This window comes from Equus caballus, chromosome 1 (genome assembly GCF_041296265.1).
Source record: "Equus caballus isolate H_3958 breed thoroughbred chromosome 1, TB-T2T, whole genome shotgun sequence".
Taxonomy (NCBI): domain Eukaryota; kingdom Metazoa; phylum Chordata; class Mammalia; order Perissodactyla; family Equidae; genus Equus; species Equus caballus.
The window spans coordinates 105492965-105507595 of NC_091684.1; the positions used below are offsets into that span (position 1 = coordinate 105492965).

General features: G+C 55.1%; 1 protein-coding gene across 2 annotated transcripts; it reads left to right on the forward strand.

The window, feature by feature from the left end:
• Positions 1-254: 254 nt before the first annotated feature.
• Positions 255-11560, forward strand: PLIN1 (perilipin 1). 2 transcript variants are annotated; one of them, XM_023650036.2, is made up of 9 exons: positions 255-394; positions 1061-1119; positions 3684-3888; positions 4781-4863; positions 5852-6116; positions 6420-6592; positions 8108-8299; positions 8724-8969; positions 9964-11560. In XM_023650036.2, the coding sequence occupies exons 2-9, from the start codon at positions 1075-1077 to the stop codon at positions 10321-10323; spliced, it is 1569 nt and encodes a 522-aa protein (XP_023505804.1). In that variant the 5' UTR covers positions 255-394; positions 1061-1074; the 3' UTR covers positions 10324-11560. The 2 variants fall into 2 exon arrangements, with proteins under 2 accessions (XP_023505804.1, XP_023505807.1); XM_023650039.2 differs by having other exon boundaries at positions 352-463.
• Positions 11561-14631: the final 3071 nt, after the last annotated feature.

The window sequence follows — 14631 nt, forward strand, 5'->3', positions numbered from 1 at the left end:
GGAAAAGGAGCCAAAGATTATAGAACTTTGGAGCTTACGAGTTTAGTGACAAATATCCCAACACCTTCTTTCTGGAAAACAGATTTTTTGAGAAATATGTTACAGAACTGATACTTCATGGCTCCGGAATAGCAACTCCGAGCCTGGGCCTCCAGCTCTGCGATCCACCGCCTAGTTGGCTAAATCTCCTTACAGAAGTTAGGATATGCCCAGGGGACCCTGGGTCAAGTAACCATGGCAACCAGCTGAGCAGCTCTCTCTTCCTCTCTGCCCTCCTCTCGCTGGGAGGTGTCAGTAGCATTGTCCAAGGCTCCCTAGAGCTCCTGGGATCGCTTCTGCCAGAGGACACGCTCTGCGGCCTGGGCTCAGAGGGACGGAGGCAGCATCCGCCGGAGTGAGTGTGAGGGTCCTGGAACGTCTGCCTTCCCTGGCTTGTTTCTGAGTTAAAGGGAAGAAGTTGAGGGTGAGGGTCTCCTGGGAATTTTACTGAGGATGAAGAGGGCTACAGGGAGACCGCTGAGGAGAGGTTACTCAAGGTGAACGACCAAGAGCGCAGAGCAGGTGCTCTGGGGCCACCACCTTTGCCAGAACGCAGCTGAAATAGCTGGTTTTAAGAGTGACTGTTTCTCACCTGGTTGAGCCAGAGGGAAGGACTGGTGGATATGCTTCCTTAAAAAGAGGAATCAACACAGAACTTTTTCATTAAAAAAAAGACTAAATCTGAAACTTAGTCTTTTAGTCTCTTTTGGACTCTCATCTAAAAGCCCCTCGACTTCATCTAAAACCTCATATCTCTCAAAGCTACCTTCATTTTTCATTTCTTACCCTGAACCCTTGTAAGAAACATCAGTCTTGACAAGTAGGCTGTGGGGCAACTCATCCCTGGGGGACTCGAAGGAGTGGCCACTTGTCCAAGATATTTACCCTCCAACCTAATGCCTTCTGTTCAGGAATCTTGAGCTCCCGGGCAGCCTGGGCCCAGTTGGTGGCCATGAGAGGTAGGGGACTGACCCTGTGGGTCTCAGGCTGAGGGCTTTCTGACGGGCCCTCTGCTTTGCAGCTTCAAGAGCTACAATGGCAGTGAACAAGGACCCGGCCTTGCTGGAGGGAGACCTTCCTGTGAGTAATGTGGGCTGATAGGGGACGGGGTGGACAACCGAGGGTGTCGGGGGTACAGGGAGGGCAGGGTCAGGGGAGGCAGAACAAGATACATCTAGATTAAAGTCGTAGATCATTGACCATCGTGTCCTAGTTATTGTTGCCCTCACTTCCTTTTGCAGGGGGCTGTTAGAGGATCTGGGGGGGAGGATGCCTATTAAAAACTAAGCACCTTGGAGAAAAAGGACAGAAATACTGGCTGGGAGGGAAAGAACAGGAAGGGGCCTACTGTACTCTAAGCCCTGATGCGGAAGCCACGCTCTGTGTACCCAGGCAGAGAGTGCCCAGTCCTGAGCCACGGCACTCTGTAAGTCCAGGGCCATCGTTCATGTCGTAGTCCATGTAAATGGCACCTCTTGGAGTTACACAGTGCACAGCCCCTGCAGCTGTACGTGGGGAGGGGTTGGAGGGCAGTGTGTCCAGTGGTGTGGGTCTGGCCTGGTTTTCACTGTGACTTGGAGTGGTTTGACACTCTTAGGTGTATCTGATGCCTCCTGGCGAGGCCTCTCTGATTTAGGCACAGTTCAAACAGTGAAACTTAAAAATTGTGAACCCATACAATACCAACCTTGTCCTGTTAGGCTTTAACTAACTTTTGCACTAGGAATCGCCGTGGCAAGTTCTGTATCGAATCATAGAACACGGAGAAGCATAAAATGGTCAAGTGCACAGTTAAGCCATCCTGACGGATGGTGGCTTATTCCCTCCTGGGACCTCCCTCCCTGTTTAGCTTTGCCTGAAACAACTCTGAAGTCTCTGTCCAAAATGTTCAAGAAGAGGTTTTCTTGTTTACGGTCATAATCTTTTTTCAGTTCAAATTTCAAACTCACCTGCAAGACAAAAAGCTAGACTATTGCAGCCTGCTGTCCAGCGAGTCTTCTGACTCAGCCTCCTACGAACCGAAGAGGCTGGGTCTTCGCCTCCAGGGCAGAACCTGCGACAGCGGCATATTCAAAGCTACAGAGAGAGCTCGAGCGAGCGGGAGTCAGACCGGGGGAGTTTTCTCCTTTTACTTTTTATGTGGAGAATTCTTAACATTTGTAAGAGTAGACGGAAGACTATGATACCCTTCACTGGCCCAACAACCACGAATCCATGGCCGATCCCGCCTCATCCTCACCCCCATCCATTCCCCCCCTTTGTGGTATTTTGGAGCAAATCCCAGATGTGCCATTTCAGGCCTGAGTTGGATCCTGGCTCTGCCACTTACTAGCTGTGTGATCTTGGCTAAGTCACTTCATGTCTCTGAGTCTTTGCCTCATCCTCGGCTAAGTGGTGGTGATAATGCTGACCTCAGAGGGTTGCCGTTAGAATTAAATGGGGTCATGTGCACCAAAGCACCCCATCAGAGCTGGAGCATGGTGGCACTGAGTAAATGTTTCCCTCTGTGTCGCTAGAGTCCACGTTCTTTTACTCAAAGACTAGTGTTTCTTCACTAAGATTCCTACGTGACCTGAAGTTTCGTTATTATTAAGAAAGGCAACACCAAAGTGTAGCGTGCCCAGAGGAGGGGATCACAGACGAGTGTGCTGAGCAGTTTGTAGGCTGAGTGAGGAACTGGAGCTATTTAGCAAGGAGAAGGGACCACTAAAGGGAGACACATTTGCCTTCAAATATGCGAAGGGCCAGCCCACAAATGATGAAATAGATTTGCTCAGTGTTGTTCCAGAGGGCAGAGGATCGAGCAGAGGGCAGAGGCAGATTTCAGCTCAGCAGGGCTGTCCAATGAGGGGCACAGGTCACTCTGTGAGGGGTGAGCTGCATCCATGGAGACGTCTGAATACAGGCCGACCAGAGACGCTCTGGGAAGAAGCCTTGCTGCAGAGGCCCCTGGAGAACTAAGATTCTGTGGTTCTGAACTTACGCCTTCTGCTAGGTGCAGCCCTGACAGTGCTGCATTTATTCAACTGACCTTACTGTGCAGGCTCTAGGCGAGGTCCTGAAAACACCGAAATGACAGTCTCCCGGGCGAGAGACAAGTACGCACATGATCGCAGCACCATGTGACGAAGCTGGAGACAGCCCAGGAAAGGAAGCGGTGGCTTCTGATGTGAGGGAGGAGAGTCAGGAAGCTTTGCAGAAGAAGTGATGGCATCTCACCAGACAGAAGGCCATGGGAGGGGAGGGGAGCATTCTGGGCAGTGGGACAGCATGCACAGGCGGGGAGGCAGTGTCCCAGAAAGACCACAGAAACGTTTAGATGAAGCCACCAATCCAAGGTGGACGAAAACTCTAGACAGATATGCTGACATGCTTGCTCTCTACCAGGGGTGGGCTGGAAGGCCCCTGGAGGATGGAGATGGCCTCAGCAGCTCTGCAAAGCCTGGATTGTGACCAGGAGAGCATGGAAGGCTGGCTCTTGTTTTTCCTGTGGGCATCCAGAGACCTCGCTGGCCTGGGTCCCTCCTAGGTCACTTGGACCCTGGCTAGCCCCACCAATGGGCTCTGTGACCCTCAGCCCACTCTCCTGGGAGGTGGGAGAGAGAGGGCGGACAAGCTGAATGCCTTTCCTCCTTCCACGCCAGGAGCAGGAGAACGTGCTGCAGCGGGTCCTGCAGCTGCCGGTGGTGAGCGGCACCTGCGCGTGCTTCCAGAAAACCTACACCAGCACCAAGGAAGCCCACCCCCTGGTGGCCTCTGTGTGCAATGCCTACGAGAAGGGCGTGCAGGGCGCCGGCAGCCTGGCGGCCTGGAGCATGGAGCCAGTGGTGCGCAGGCTGTCCACCCAGTGTGAGTCCTCGTGGCGCTCGGAGGCTGCCTGCCCTTTCACCAATGCTCACTGCCTGCCTGCCAGTCTGTCTGTCCACCTGTCAGTCTATCTGGTCATCTGATAGCTTGCTTGTCTGTCTGCCTTTTTACCTGTCTGCCTGACTGCCTACATCTCATGACTTGGTCTTCTCATTACAGATATGGATGGATGTAGATGTGGATATAGATAGAGATCTCATCTATAGATGCCTCCTCTAGAGCCCAGCTGACATTTTCCTAGGATAGCAATGATGGGCCAAAGAATTGGCAAGGGGAAGGGATGGGCAGAGCTATGTGGGCAGTGGTGGGAATGGGGCCCGTGGCAGACCAGACACCCACTTTAGCTCCAAATCCAGCATCAGCATCCGCAGGAACCAGCAGAGTCTGGCACAGAGGCAGGGGCAGTGGGCACTAGTGTGGGCCTGGCAGGGCTGGAGAGAGGGTGAGGGGAATCCCTCTGGGCCCAGCAGCTGGTGGTACCAGCTCTTGACTGGCAGGGGCAACAGAGAGCTACCAGCCCTGGAGGTGGAGGACAAGGGTCCATGAGGACCTCACCAGACCTGCCCTGTTCAAAGTGTTCTGCCCATTTGAAAATATGCCTCCAAGGCACAGCTCTTAACAGGCCCGCGGGAAATTCCAGCAGCACTAAGAAGTCTAGGACCTCCCACCATCTCATTAGAGATCTCATTAGAGAAATAGGCGTATCTGAGGATTCTGCACGGGCTAAAGGTGCAGAGGGCCTCAGGTCCCGAGCTGCTCTGGAGGCAGCAGGGCTGGGGGTCTGAGGGCTCCCGGGCACCTTCCTTGGCACAGAGGGCACTGCTAGTTCTCACGGTGGAGGCAGGGCTCACCCCCCATGGCCCTTCTCTTCCAGTCACAGCTGCCAACGAGCTGGCCTGCCGAGGCCTGGACCACCTGGAGGAGAAGATCCCAGCCCTCCAGTACCCTCCTGAAAAGGTGAGCCCCTCCCTCTCCTCCACCACGCCCCACACTCTGTCGTCACTGCCTCTGGAGGAAGGAGAGGGCGCGAGCTGACGATGCTGTAACCGTGCGTCTTCCATTTCTGTGGGGAGGGCTGCCCCTAAGGCCAGGCAATGTGCCCCTTCCTCCTCCTGGGGGCCACACGGAGGCAGGCTTTTGGGGACCAGCAGCACAAGCCCAGAGGCAAACTCGAACAGGAGCTTGGGGTGGGTCCCACTGCTCCTGATACCCCATCCACCAGGACCCCCCAGGGGGCTGCACAGGACCACCTGACAACTACAGCCACCTGAGAGATGGGTCACACTCCTCAGACCGCAGGACTGCAGGCCCATGTCCTTAAGAGCCAGCCCTTCACGGGCCATAAGCCTGGAAAAAGCACTTCACTTGGCTGTACATTCACTGGGTATCTGCGCTGGAAAGGGCCGTGTCAGGTGCTTCTGGGGAATAAGCCTCCATCTCCTACTTATCCATCCCACTGAGCCCTGCCCCACGCGGGGCCGCAGCTCGTGATTTAGGGAGCCCTCTCACTTCATCCTCTGGGACCAGGTGCTTATCCTCATTTTACAACTGAGCAAACTAGTGATGTCCCCAGGGCAGAACTTGCAGGAAGATCACCCACGTCTATAAAGCAATATAAACGCAGACGGGCGTGTGCACGGTGTTCTGAGGGAAGGATGGAGGACACAGCAGAGGGATGTAGAAGAGGAGATGCCTCCTCTGCAGGAGGGTATCAGGATAGGCGTCATCAAGGAGATGGCCTTTGGGGCATCCTCACAGGATGGTTAGGATCTTGACAGGCGGAAACGGGGCAAAGAGGCCAGTGTCTGGGTGGTCAGCACAGGGCGGGTCAGAGCCTTTCCCTTTAAAGCTCAGCTTAATCCAGGTGCCCAAATATTGCCTTCCTGGAAGCTGGGCTCAGGGCCCACCAGACCCACGTGCCTGACCCTCCTTCCCGCTCCCCCAGATCGCCTCTGAGCTGAAGGACACCATCTCCACCCGCCTTCGCAGCGCCAGGAACAGCATCAGCGTCCCCATTGCCAGCACCTCGGACAAGGTCCTGGAGGCCGCTCTGGCCGGCTGTGAGCTCGCTTGGGGGGTGGCCAAAGACACTGCCGAATATGCCGCCAACACCCGAGCGGGCCGGCTGGCCTCTGGAGGGGCCGACTTGGCCTTGGGCGGCATTGAGAAGGTTGTTGAGTTCCTCCTCCCGCCAGCGGAGAAAGAGTCAGGTATCTGCCACTAGGGGGCCGGCAGACCCGCCCTGGGGAGCGAGTTGGCCTCCTCTGTTGCATGGGAATTAGCAAAATCGACAAGTGCTCATCCCACAGGGGAGGCCCGGCGGGTGGGTTTTTCAGATGGATCTCACCTCATTTAGCCCCCTCCACATTTGTAAGTGGGGAAGCCAGTTGCTCAAGTCACCAGCAAGCTTGTGGTGGAGCCAGGACAACCCTTTCCCAACCCTAGACACCACCGGCTTGCCCCAGCCCCTCTCTGACCTGTCCTCCCTTCTTTTGTCCCAAACTCCCACCCAGCCGCTGCCCCAGGACACCAGCAGGCCCAGGAGCCTCCCAAGGCCAAGGCCAGCCTGGTGAGCAGGGTTGGGGCCCTGGCCAACACCCTCTCTCGGCACGCCTTCCAGACCACAGCCCAGGCGCTGAGGCAGGGCTACGCCCTGGCCATGTGGATCCCTGGTGTGGCGCCCCTGGTGAGTGTCTGCCCTGCACGTGGACTGACCCCAGGCCTGGGAGCCAGGCGGGCCTCCTGGTCCCTCCCATCTCCCGCCTCTGTCCCGGGAACATCTCTTCCAGCCTGGGCTGGGACGTTAGGTCTAGGAACAGGGCACAAAACCCTTTCTGGTGGGAAGAGCCCCAGCTGGGCCACATCCCTAATGGCCCCCATGTTTCTGATCTCCCTTCTAGAGGCTCCTAATTTGCATCCCACTGCACCTGAGATAGGGCTGCCTCTTCTAGGCCCAGGTGGGGCTACCTCCCCCGCGCACCGCCCCCATCTCTCTGTGTATTTTAGCAGAGATAGCCCGGATCTTTTCATAAGAAACTAAGGCCAAGAAAAGAAATAAAAACAACATCAAAAGATAAAGCCCAGCAAACAAGATAACCACTCTCAGCCATCATTTGGGTGAGACTTTTCAAAGTGTCGTCAGGCCTGGTGCGTCCATTCCAGCAAGTGTTTGCTGAGAAGCTGCTGTGCCGGGTTCTGTGGTTCCCATGGGCACACAGGAGTAGTAGTTCCCTCTGTCACCTGCACTGGGGGTCACTCACCAATGGGGCTGAATGAGACTGACTCCCCGGCCTGGGCTGGCCCGTGGGGAAGAGGGCCCACAGGCCACACAACCTCAGGGGCGCCACCCTTCACGTGGAATATAACAGGGTCCCCTGACATTGTATAATAGGGCCGCCTTCTTTGTGGGGCTCCCTGGGGGCTTGGGATGAGCCGGGCTGTGCCTCAGGGGATGCCAGCCCCCTGCCCAGGTGGGTCTCCTCCCACGGGACACCCTGGCCCACCTGGTGTTCTCACTCTCTAAAGATCTGCAAGGACCATCTTCTAAAGCTAAACCCACGTATCCCCCATGACCTGGCAACCCCACCCAACAGAATTGAGAGCTTATGTCCCCCAAAATACACGTCAACAATGTTCCATCAGCTTTATCCTTAGCCAAGAACTGGAAACAACACAGATGCCCATCAACAGTAGAATGGGTAAATTGCAGTATATTTATGCAATGGAATATTACACAGAAATGAAAAAGAAGGAACCACTCCAATGTGTAATAACATGGATGAATCTCACAACCTAATGTTGAAGGAAAGAACCTCTTCATGGACGAATACATGCATTGTATGAGTCCGTGTGTACGGAGTTCAAACATGGGTAAAACCAATGCATGTGGTCACCCCTGGAGGGTATTGACCGGGTCAGGGGCCCAGGGAGGCTGCTAGGGTGTTGAAAATGGTCTCTATCTCGAGCTGTGGCAGGTGCATAGGTGTGTACCTGTAAAAATCCACAGAGCTGTTCCCTAAAGATGTGTGCACTTTAGTGTACGTAAGTTATCACTCAGTGAAAAGTTTCAAGAACAGTCTGCGGGGGCCAGGCCCTGCTCACCTCCCCACCCTGACCCGGGGGGTGAGGGACTCTGGCTGCTGGTCCCGCCGGCCTCTGGCAGGGGCGTGAAGCCAGACGCCTGCCCGCTTCGCTCCCGCAGAGCAGTCTGGCGCAGTGGGGCGCGTCCGCGGCCATGCAGGTGGTGTCCCGGCGGCAGAGCGGGGTGCGGGTGTCCCGGCTGCGCAGCCTCATGGGCTCCCAGGAGAAGGACCACGAGGACCAGGCAGACACAGCGGGGGAAGAGACGGAGGAGGAGGAGGAATCAGAGGCCGAGGAGAACAACCTTGGCGAGGTGAGGGAGAGAGCGGGGCCTACCTGGGGATGCAGGACCCTCAAGGTCCCACAGCCCAGAGGGGGCGAGAAGCAGAGGCCCAGGGTGAAAGGGGACAGGGACCTGGTCCATGGATGCAGCACTCTTCACTTCGCCCCCAAACGCCCAGCTAACAAAGCCCTTCCCTGCTGTTCTCTCAGCTGAGCCTCACACCAACCCCATAAGATAAGCAGGGTAGAGATGGTCGTCCCCATTTTGCAGATGAAGAAACAGGTTCAGAGAGGGCAAAGGACCTGCCCAAGGCCACACAGCTAATGGCAGAGCCAAGCCTACAGTTTTTTCTTTTTGGTGTCCACGTTCTTTCCCCTCTAGCTCTGGGGATGGTGGGGAGGGGAAGGGTCAGGGCAGTCCCTGCAGGAGGCACTGACCTTGCTCTGGTCCCCAGGGAGCAGCCCAGCCCAGTCCGCAAGGCCTCCTGGGCAGTGTGGCGCACGGCCTGCAGAAGGCCCTCCAGGGCACCATCTCGGCCGTGACCTGGGCCCCTGCAGCCGTGCTGGGCACCGCAGGGAGGGTGCTGTACCTCGTACCAGCCCGCCCTGCCTCCTCCACCAAGGGGAGGGCCATGTCGCTGTCCGACGCCCTGAAGGGTGTTACTGACAACGTGGTGGACACGGTGGTGCACTACGTGCCGGTGAGTCCCCCCTCCCGCGTTCACCCTCCCTCCCCCTCAGGGCCTGGACAGGACAGAACGCAGATGTGACTGATGGGCCACAGGTGCCCTCCTTTCCCCCACCTCCTTGGTGGCCCTCCTCTGATCCTCGTGACCCAGAAACATTTTGACACACCATGGCCTTGACTGGGCCTTTCCCAGACCCAAGAGGAAAGAGCCCCGTGGCCCTGGCCTGAGACCTTTCCCCACATCCCTCCTTCCCACCTGCTGGTGGAGAGGTCTCCCACTGTCAGTCTGGGGTCCCCAATAGCCCTCCCCTCTTGGCTCGCACCTGAAGGACCTGGAGGGTCTGCATGCTGCTCCCTGGAAAGGGGGTGGAGGGAGGGTTCCGGGGCATCCCTAGGAGGGAAGCTATGTTCCAGGGGACAGCAGTGGCCCCCATCCCAATTCTGTCACCTAGCACCAACAGGAAAAACCCAAGGGATGCCAATACTGTCCCTTTGGGAGTCCCTGGGTCCCTTCCCAGAGCAAGTTACAGGTTGTGCAGGTTCTGCTGGGCAGGGCAGGCGGCCCCCTCAGAGCTGGCAAGGGGGATGGGTTCCTCAGTCACTCACTCCCACCAAGAGGCATGCCTGTTCACCCTGGCCTCAAACACGACCAGGCATAGCATGCTCACGCTGGCTGGGGCATGTGTGGGCCGTGCGTAGTCCACAACTCAGGCCCAAGAAGGGTCAGGAAAGCCACTGGCCTCCCACTGAGGGACCCCTGAGGGAGGCCCGAGGGGTCCAGAAATTTTGGGAGAGGGGCTGCCTGCCTTGCCTTGGGGTCTGGACCTTGGAGACCATCAGAGAGGGCAGAACCTCAGCGGTCTCCCTTGCACATCCCATCCCGCTGCACCGGAGGCCCCTGTCCTACGACCCAGCCGCGCCCGGACGGCCGCCCCGGGGAGGCGGCGGGTGGGAGGCGCAGGCCCGAGGGCCGAGCCGGGGCCCTAACGCGGCTGTCGGGCCCTCAGCTCCCCAGGCTGTCGCTGATGGAGCCCGAGAGCGAATTCCGGGACATCGACAACCCGCCGGCCGAGGCCGAGCGCCGGGAGGCGGAGCGCAGGGGCTCAGGGGCGCCGCCCGCCGGCCCGGAGCCCGCGCCGCGCCCCGCGCAGCCCCGCGGCAGCCTGCGCCCCTCGCGGCGCCCGAGCGCGCCCCCCGGCCCGGGGCCCGAGGACAGGGCCGACCCGCCCGCCGCGCCGCGCCCGCCCTTCCCGGCGGCGCCCCCCGAGAAGCCCACGCGCAGGGTCAGCGACAGCTTCTTCCGGCCCAGCGTCATGGAGCCCATCCTGGGCCGCGCGCAGTACAGCCAGCTGCGCAAGAAGAGCTGAGCCCGCCGCGCCCGTCCCGCCAGCCCGGCCCCGGGGACCACGGCCCCCGCCCCAGCAAATCGACGGAACCCACACTTCCGAGCCAGCGCCGACTTCTTCAAAGTAGTCCCCTCGGGACAAGAGCCTCCTTCCGACCAGGCTGCCAAGGCGCGCATCATCTTTTCAGCATCCTTTTTGGGCTTAGCTGTCAGACCCCGCCCGTGTTTAAGAAGCATCAGAGAGCCTGCTTTGATCCTAGGCCTTGTTTTGTTTTTTTTTTTTTTACCGAAAGATAATTGCCTAACTTGATTTCTCACTTCGCTAACCAAGTTGTGGCCAAATGACGTTTATTTCCAAAATTGAGACCCATCCTCTGTAGGTAAATATTTGCCACCCATGAGGATCGTGTCACTACCCTGAGGGTCCAAGCAGGAGTTCCTGACACATTTTTAAGCCCTGAGCTCAGAGATTCCTGAGTGTCCAGGCTCTCCGCGGACTACTTTGAAGGGGACAACAATCAGGTACAAAAGCTCTTGCGTGTTTATATAAGATATTAGCATCGCTTTCTGGGGACCCCATACTCTCCGCAAGGGCTGAGGCCCCACCTGTGCTCTGGAGCACCTGCCACCTTCTTGCTCACAGCTGCATTTCCACGTGCGTCCTTACTGCCTTCCACCTGCACATTCACCCTCCCATTGCCTGTTGAATGCTGGCCCCCCAGTGTGGGGGGACCACAAAGGTGGCGGTCCACCTTATAAAGTCTATCCTGTATAGACCACACATGTGGACTCTGTAGCTGTAGTTCATTCCAAGCCCTGTTTTTGAAAATGTTAGTATTTGGTAAATCTAGGAAATGCATACACATAATTTAAAAATCAAACATTGCAAAAGGGGACGTGTCTTCCTCCTTGAGTTCCCTGGCTCTCCTTCATAAAGACACCCGTGGTGCCAGCCTCTTGTGCATCCTTCCTGTTATAGGCTGTGTGTGTGCAAACACACGTTGTGTACGCCCCCCCCCTTTGTTCACAGCTGTGGAATGTTATACTCGTACTGCTTTTTTCATTTAACAATATATCTTAGAAATCTTTTTGTATCAGTATTATAAATCCTCCTCGCTCTTTTTAATGGCCACATAGCAAGTCTTCATAAGATAGATGTCCTATATCTGATCTCACTAGTTCCCTAATGATGGACTTGTAGTTTGTTTCCAAATTTTTGCTTCTGCAAAAAGTGCTACAATAAATGTCCTTATACTGAATGTCTCGTGTAGACGTGTGGATATATCTATAGGATGAATTTATAACTAGGAACCGTGACATGCTGGGTAAAAGAGTATGTGTATTTTAAATATTGATAGATAATGCAAGTCGTCTTCCCAACCACACTTGGGTTTTCTCGTTATCTTCATCTGCAGCTGCCCGGCTAGTTACACCCCTGTCAGTCCCTTTAGACATCCATAGATACACACACATCCCCCACAGGCCCCCCTCAGCCCCGGGAGCACGCTCTTGGCCCCCACTCTGTTGCATACTTGAGAGGCCAGCTCCCTGGAACTGACTCTGGGCCCTGACGGATCTTTGGTGTAATGAGTTGGTGGCCTTGATCCAGGGTTTTGGAAGCTGAGGATGCCCAGAATGGGGAGAAGGGAGTGCTGGTGGACGTACACATGTGGACATGGCCAGGACCCTCAGCTAGCTGTGGGCCCCCCACCACACCTCCTCAATCCATGCCACACCCAGCACTTCCCCAGGAGGGGCTGTGGATGTGGCAAGAGGGGCCCTTAGCAGTTGATGTGACAGGGCTAAGAAGACAGAGCCCAGCCCAGCCCTGGCAGGCTCCCGCACGCAGCTGCTGGAGGAGTGACCTCAGGCTTGGGTGTGCAGAGAGAAACACCCAGCCGTCCCAGGCCTCGGCTGCCCAGGCTGCTTTCTCCCTGGAGCTCTAGAAACCACACTCCTGTCCACTCCTCCTTAGTCCTGTGGCTCCTCCTGCGAGGTCAAACCCCAGGAGGCAGAAAAGCTGCTCTCTCAGCAGCCCAGGAGAGGGAGAGCTGGGGCCTCGACAGGGCTGGAGCAGTCAGCATGCCCGCTGGCCAGGCCCAGACACCTCACCCTGACCCGGACCTCAGCCGGGGCTCAGGGAGCCAGTATATGGAATAGGACAGCCCAGGAAACAAACCGTGTGAGTCAGAAAGTCTCTTTTTATCATTAAAAACCTCTTGATTAAGTGGCAAAGTACTCTGAGCCTGTCCCTCGGTATTTCTGAACACATTTTGGTGAGAAAAGTGAGCAAAGCATCTCCTCTGAATGGCGGAAATGTGCTTCGCTGGCTCTGGGCTTTCCCTGTTCTGAAGGGCGTTGCTCTGACGAGCTTCTTGCTCCTGTGGCCCGGTGCTCCCGTGCCCCCTCTCTTCTATTCCAGCTCAAAAATGCACCTCCAACTCAATCATGGCTTTGGGAGATGGAAAAGGAACCATTACAGACAATAACACACATTCACCCGTGCAATTACGTACCACCTTTTTCTTCCATAATTATCTAGGATCTTAATACCCAAAGGACTTCTGTGCCTGGAGAGAGAGACCGCTACAACTTGGGCTTCCGTGCGCGTTGTATGAAGCATAATTTTCCTAAACATATGAATACTTCATACTCATTCAAAAGTTATAAAATGCATGTCAAATTATTTTAAATATTTAAATGTTGATTACAAATGAAAAAGTCAAGTTCTTTTAAACATTTCTATGACCCCTGAGTCAATGGAAACTTCTGCATGTCTAATGGCATCTTAGTATAGTTAGCAGGCATGGGAGGTTCCTCTGTTTGCAGAGAGGGGACTGGGCCTGGGCAGACTCGCTCAGGTCTCCTCCTCCGACACACTGTTGGACCCTTCTGCTCACTGCTCAATGTAAGAGAGAGAAGTGGCCCAGTACCATTAAAACGTCCTGTGTGACATCTACATTCCCACCCCAGCCCCCCCGAGAAAACACAATGCTGAGTTTTGTGTTTGTTAACCCCTTGCTTTTCTTTATAGATTTATTTCCTATGTATATACCCCATTCCAATATTGTTTAGTTTTGCAGGCTTTGCACTTTAAGTGGAATTATATGTATCTTTCCGAGACTTACTTTTCGTACCTCAAAATTAAGTTCTTGAGAATCACTTATTGTCACTAGAGATTTTTATTATACAAATAGTGCTGTGGTCTGATTGTTTGTATCGCCCTAAATTCGTCTGTTGAAATCATAACCTATAAGGGGATGGTCTTAGGAGGCGGTGCCCCTGGGAGGTGCTTAGGTCATGAGGGGGGTGCCCCCATGAATGGGATTAGTGCCCTTTTGAAAAAGGTTCCAGAGAGCTCCCTTGCCTCTCCCACCATGTGAGGACACAGCACGAAGGCTCTGGCCGAGAACCGGGAAGAGGGCCTTCTCTAGAACACGCCCATGCTGGCGCCTCGCCCTTGGACTTCCAGCCTCCAGAACCGTAAGAAGTAAATTCTGTTGTTTATAAGTTACTCATTCTGTGATATTTTGTTACAGCAGATGAATGGACTAAGACAAATAGATTTTGTATTCAATAACAATATATAAATATATGATAATGTATCTAGTCATTTGTATTAGAATTGATTCAGTTTTGAGAGATGGAAAGCCCTAAATAACACTGTGTATGAGTCAGCCTTTGCCGTACGACAATTGTCCCGGAACTCAGCAGGTCTCAACAACGAGCATTGATCCTGTGTTTGTGGGTCTGCAGGGGGAGTGTGGTGCTCATCACCGGGCACTCGCAGTGGCTCTGCTTCAGGCCGTGGATCCGCTGAGCTTGGCTCCAGGCTGTGCATGGTTCAGATCTGCCCCAGGTGAGCCCTTTCAGGGCTCCAGGGTAAGGGGTCAGTGGCTGTCTGGGGCATGCTCTTCCCATAACAATTTACTGGCACACAAGGACCAAGACCACAAGGCTTCCACTTGCATCATGTCTAGTCACATTCCATTGGACGAAATGTGTCCTATGGCCAAGTCACATCAGTGGGAAAGGGGAAGGGAGACAGAAGCAAATATTTGCTGAACAACAATACAAACTAGCACACAGTAGTTTAAAGATGATAGAAGTTTATTTCTCTCTCATGTAAAAGCCCAGAGAGGAGGGGTCCAGAGCTGGGATGGCACTCCGCAGTGACGGGATCCAGGCCTTTTCTTTTATTCTGCTGTGAGTGATTTCCTTTCCTAAAGTCATCTCATAGGCCAAGATGGCTGCTCCAACCCCAGCCATCAACTCCATGTTCCAGCCCCAGAAAAGATCAAGGGCTTAGGAGAAATTAAACATGCCACTC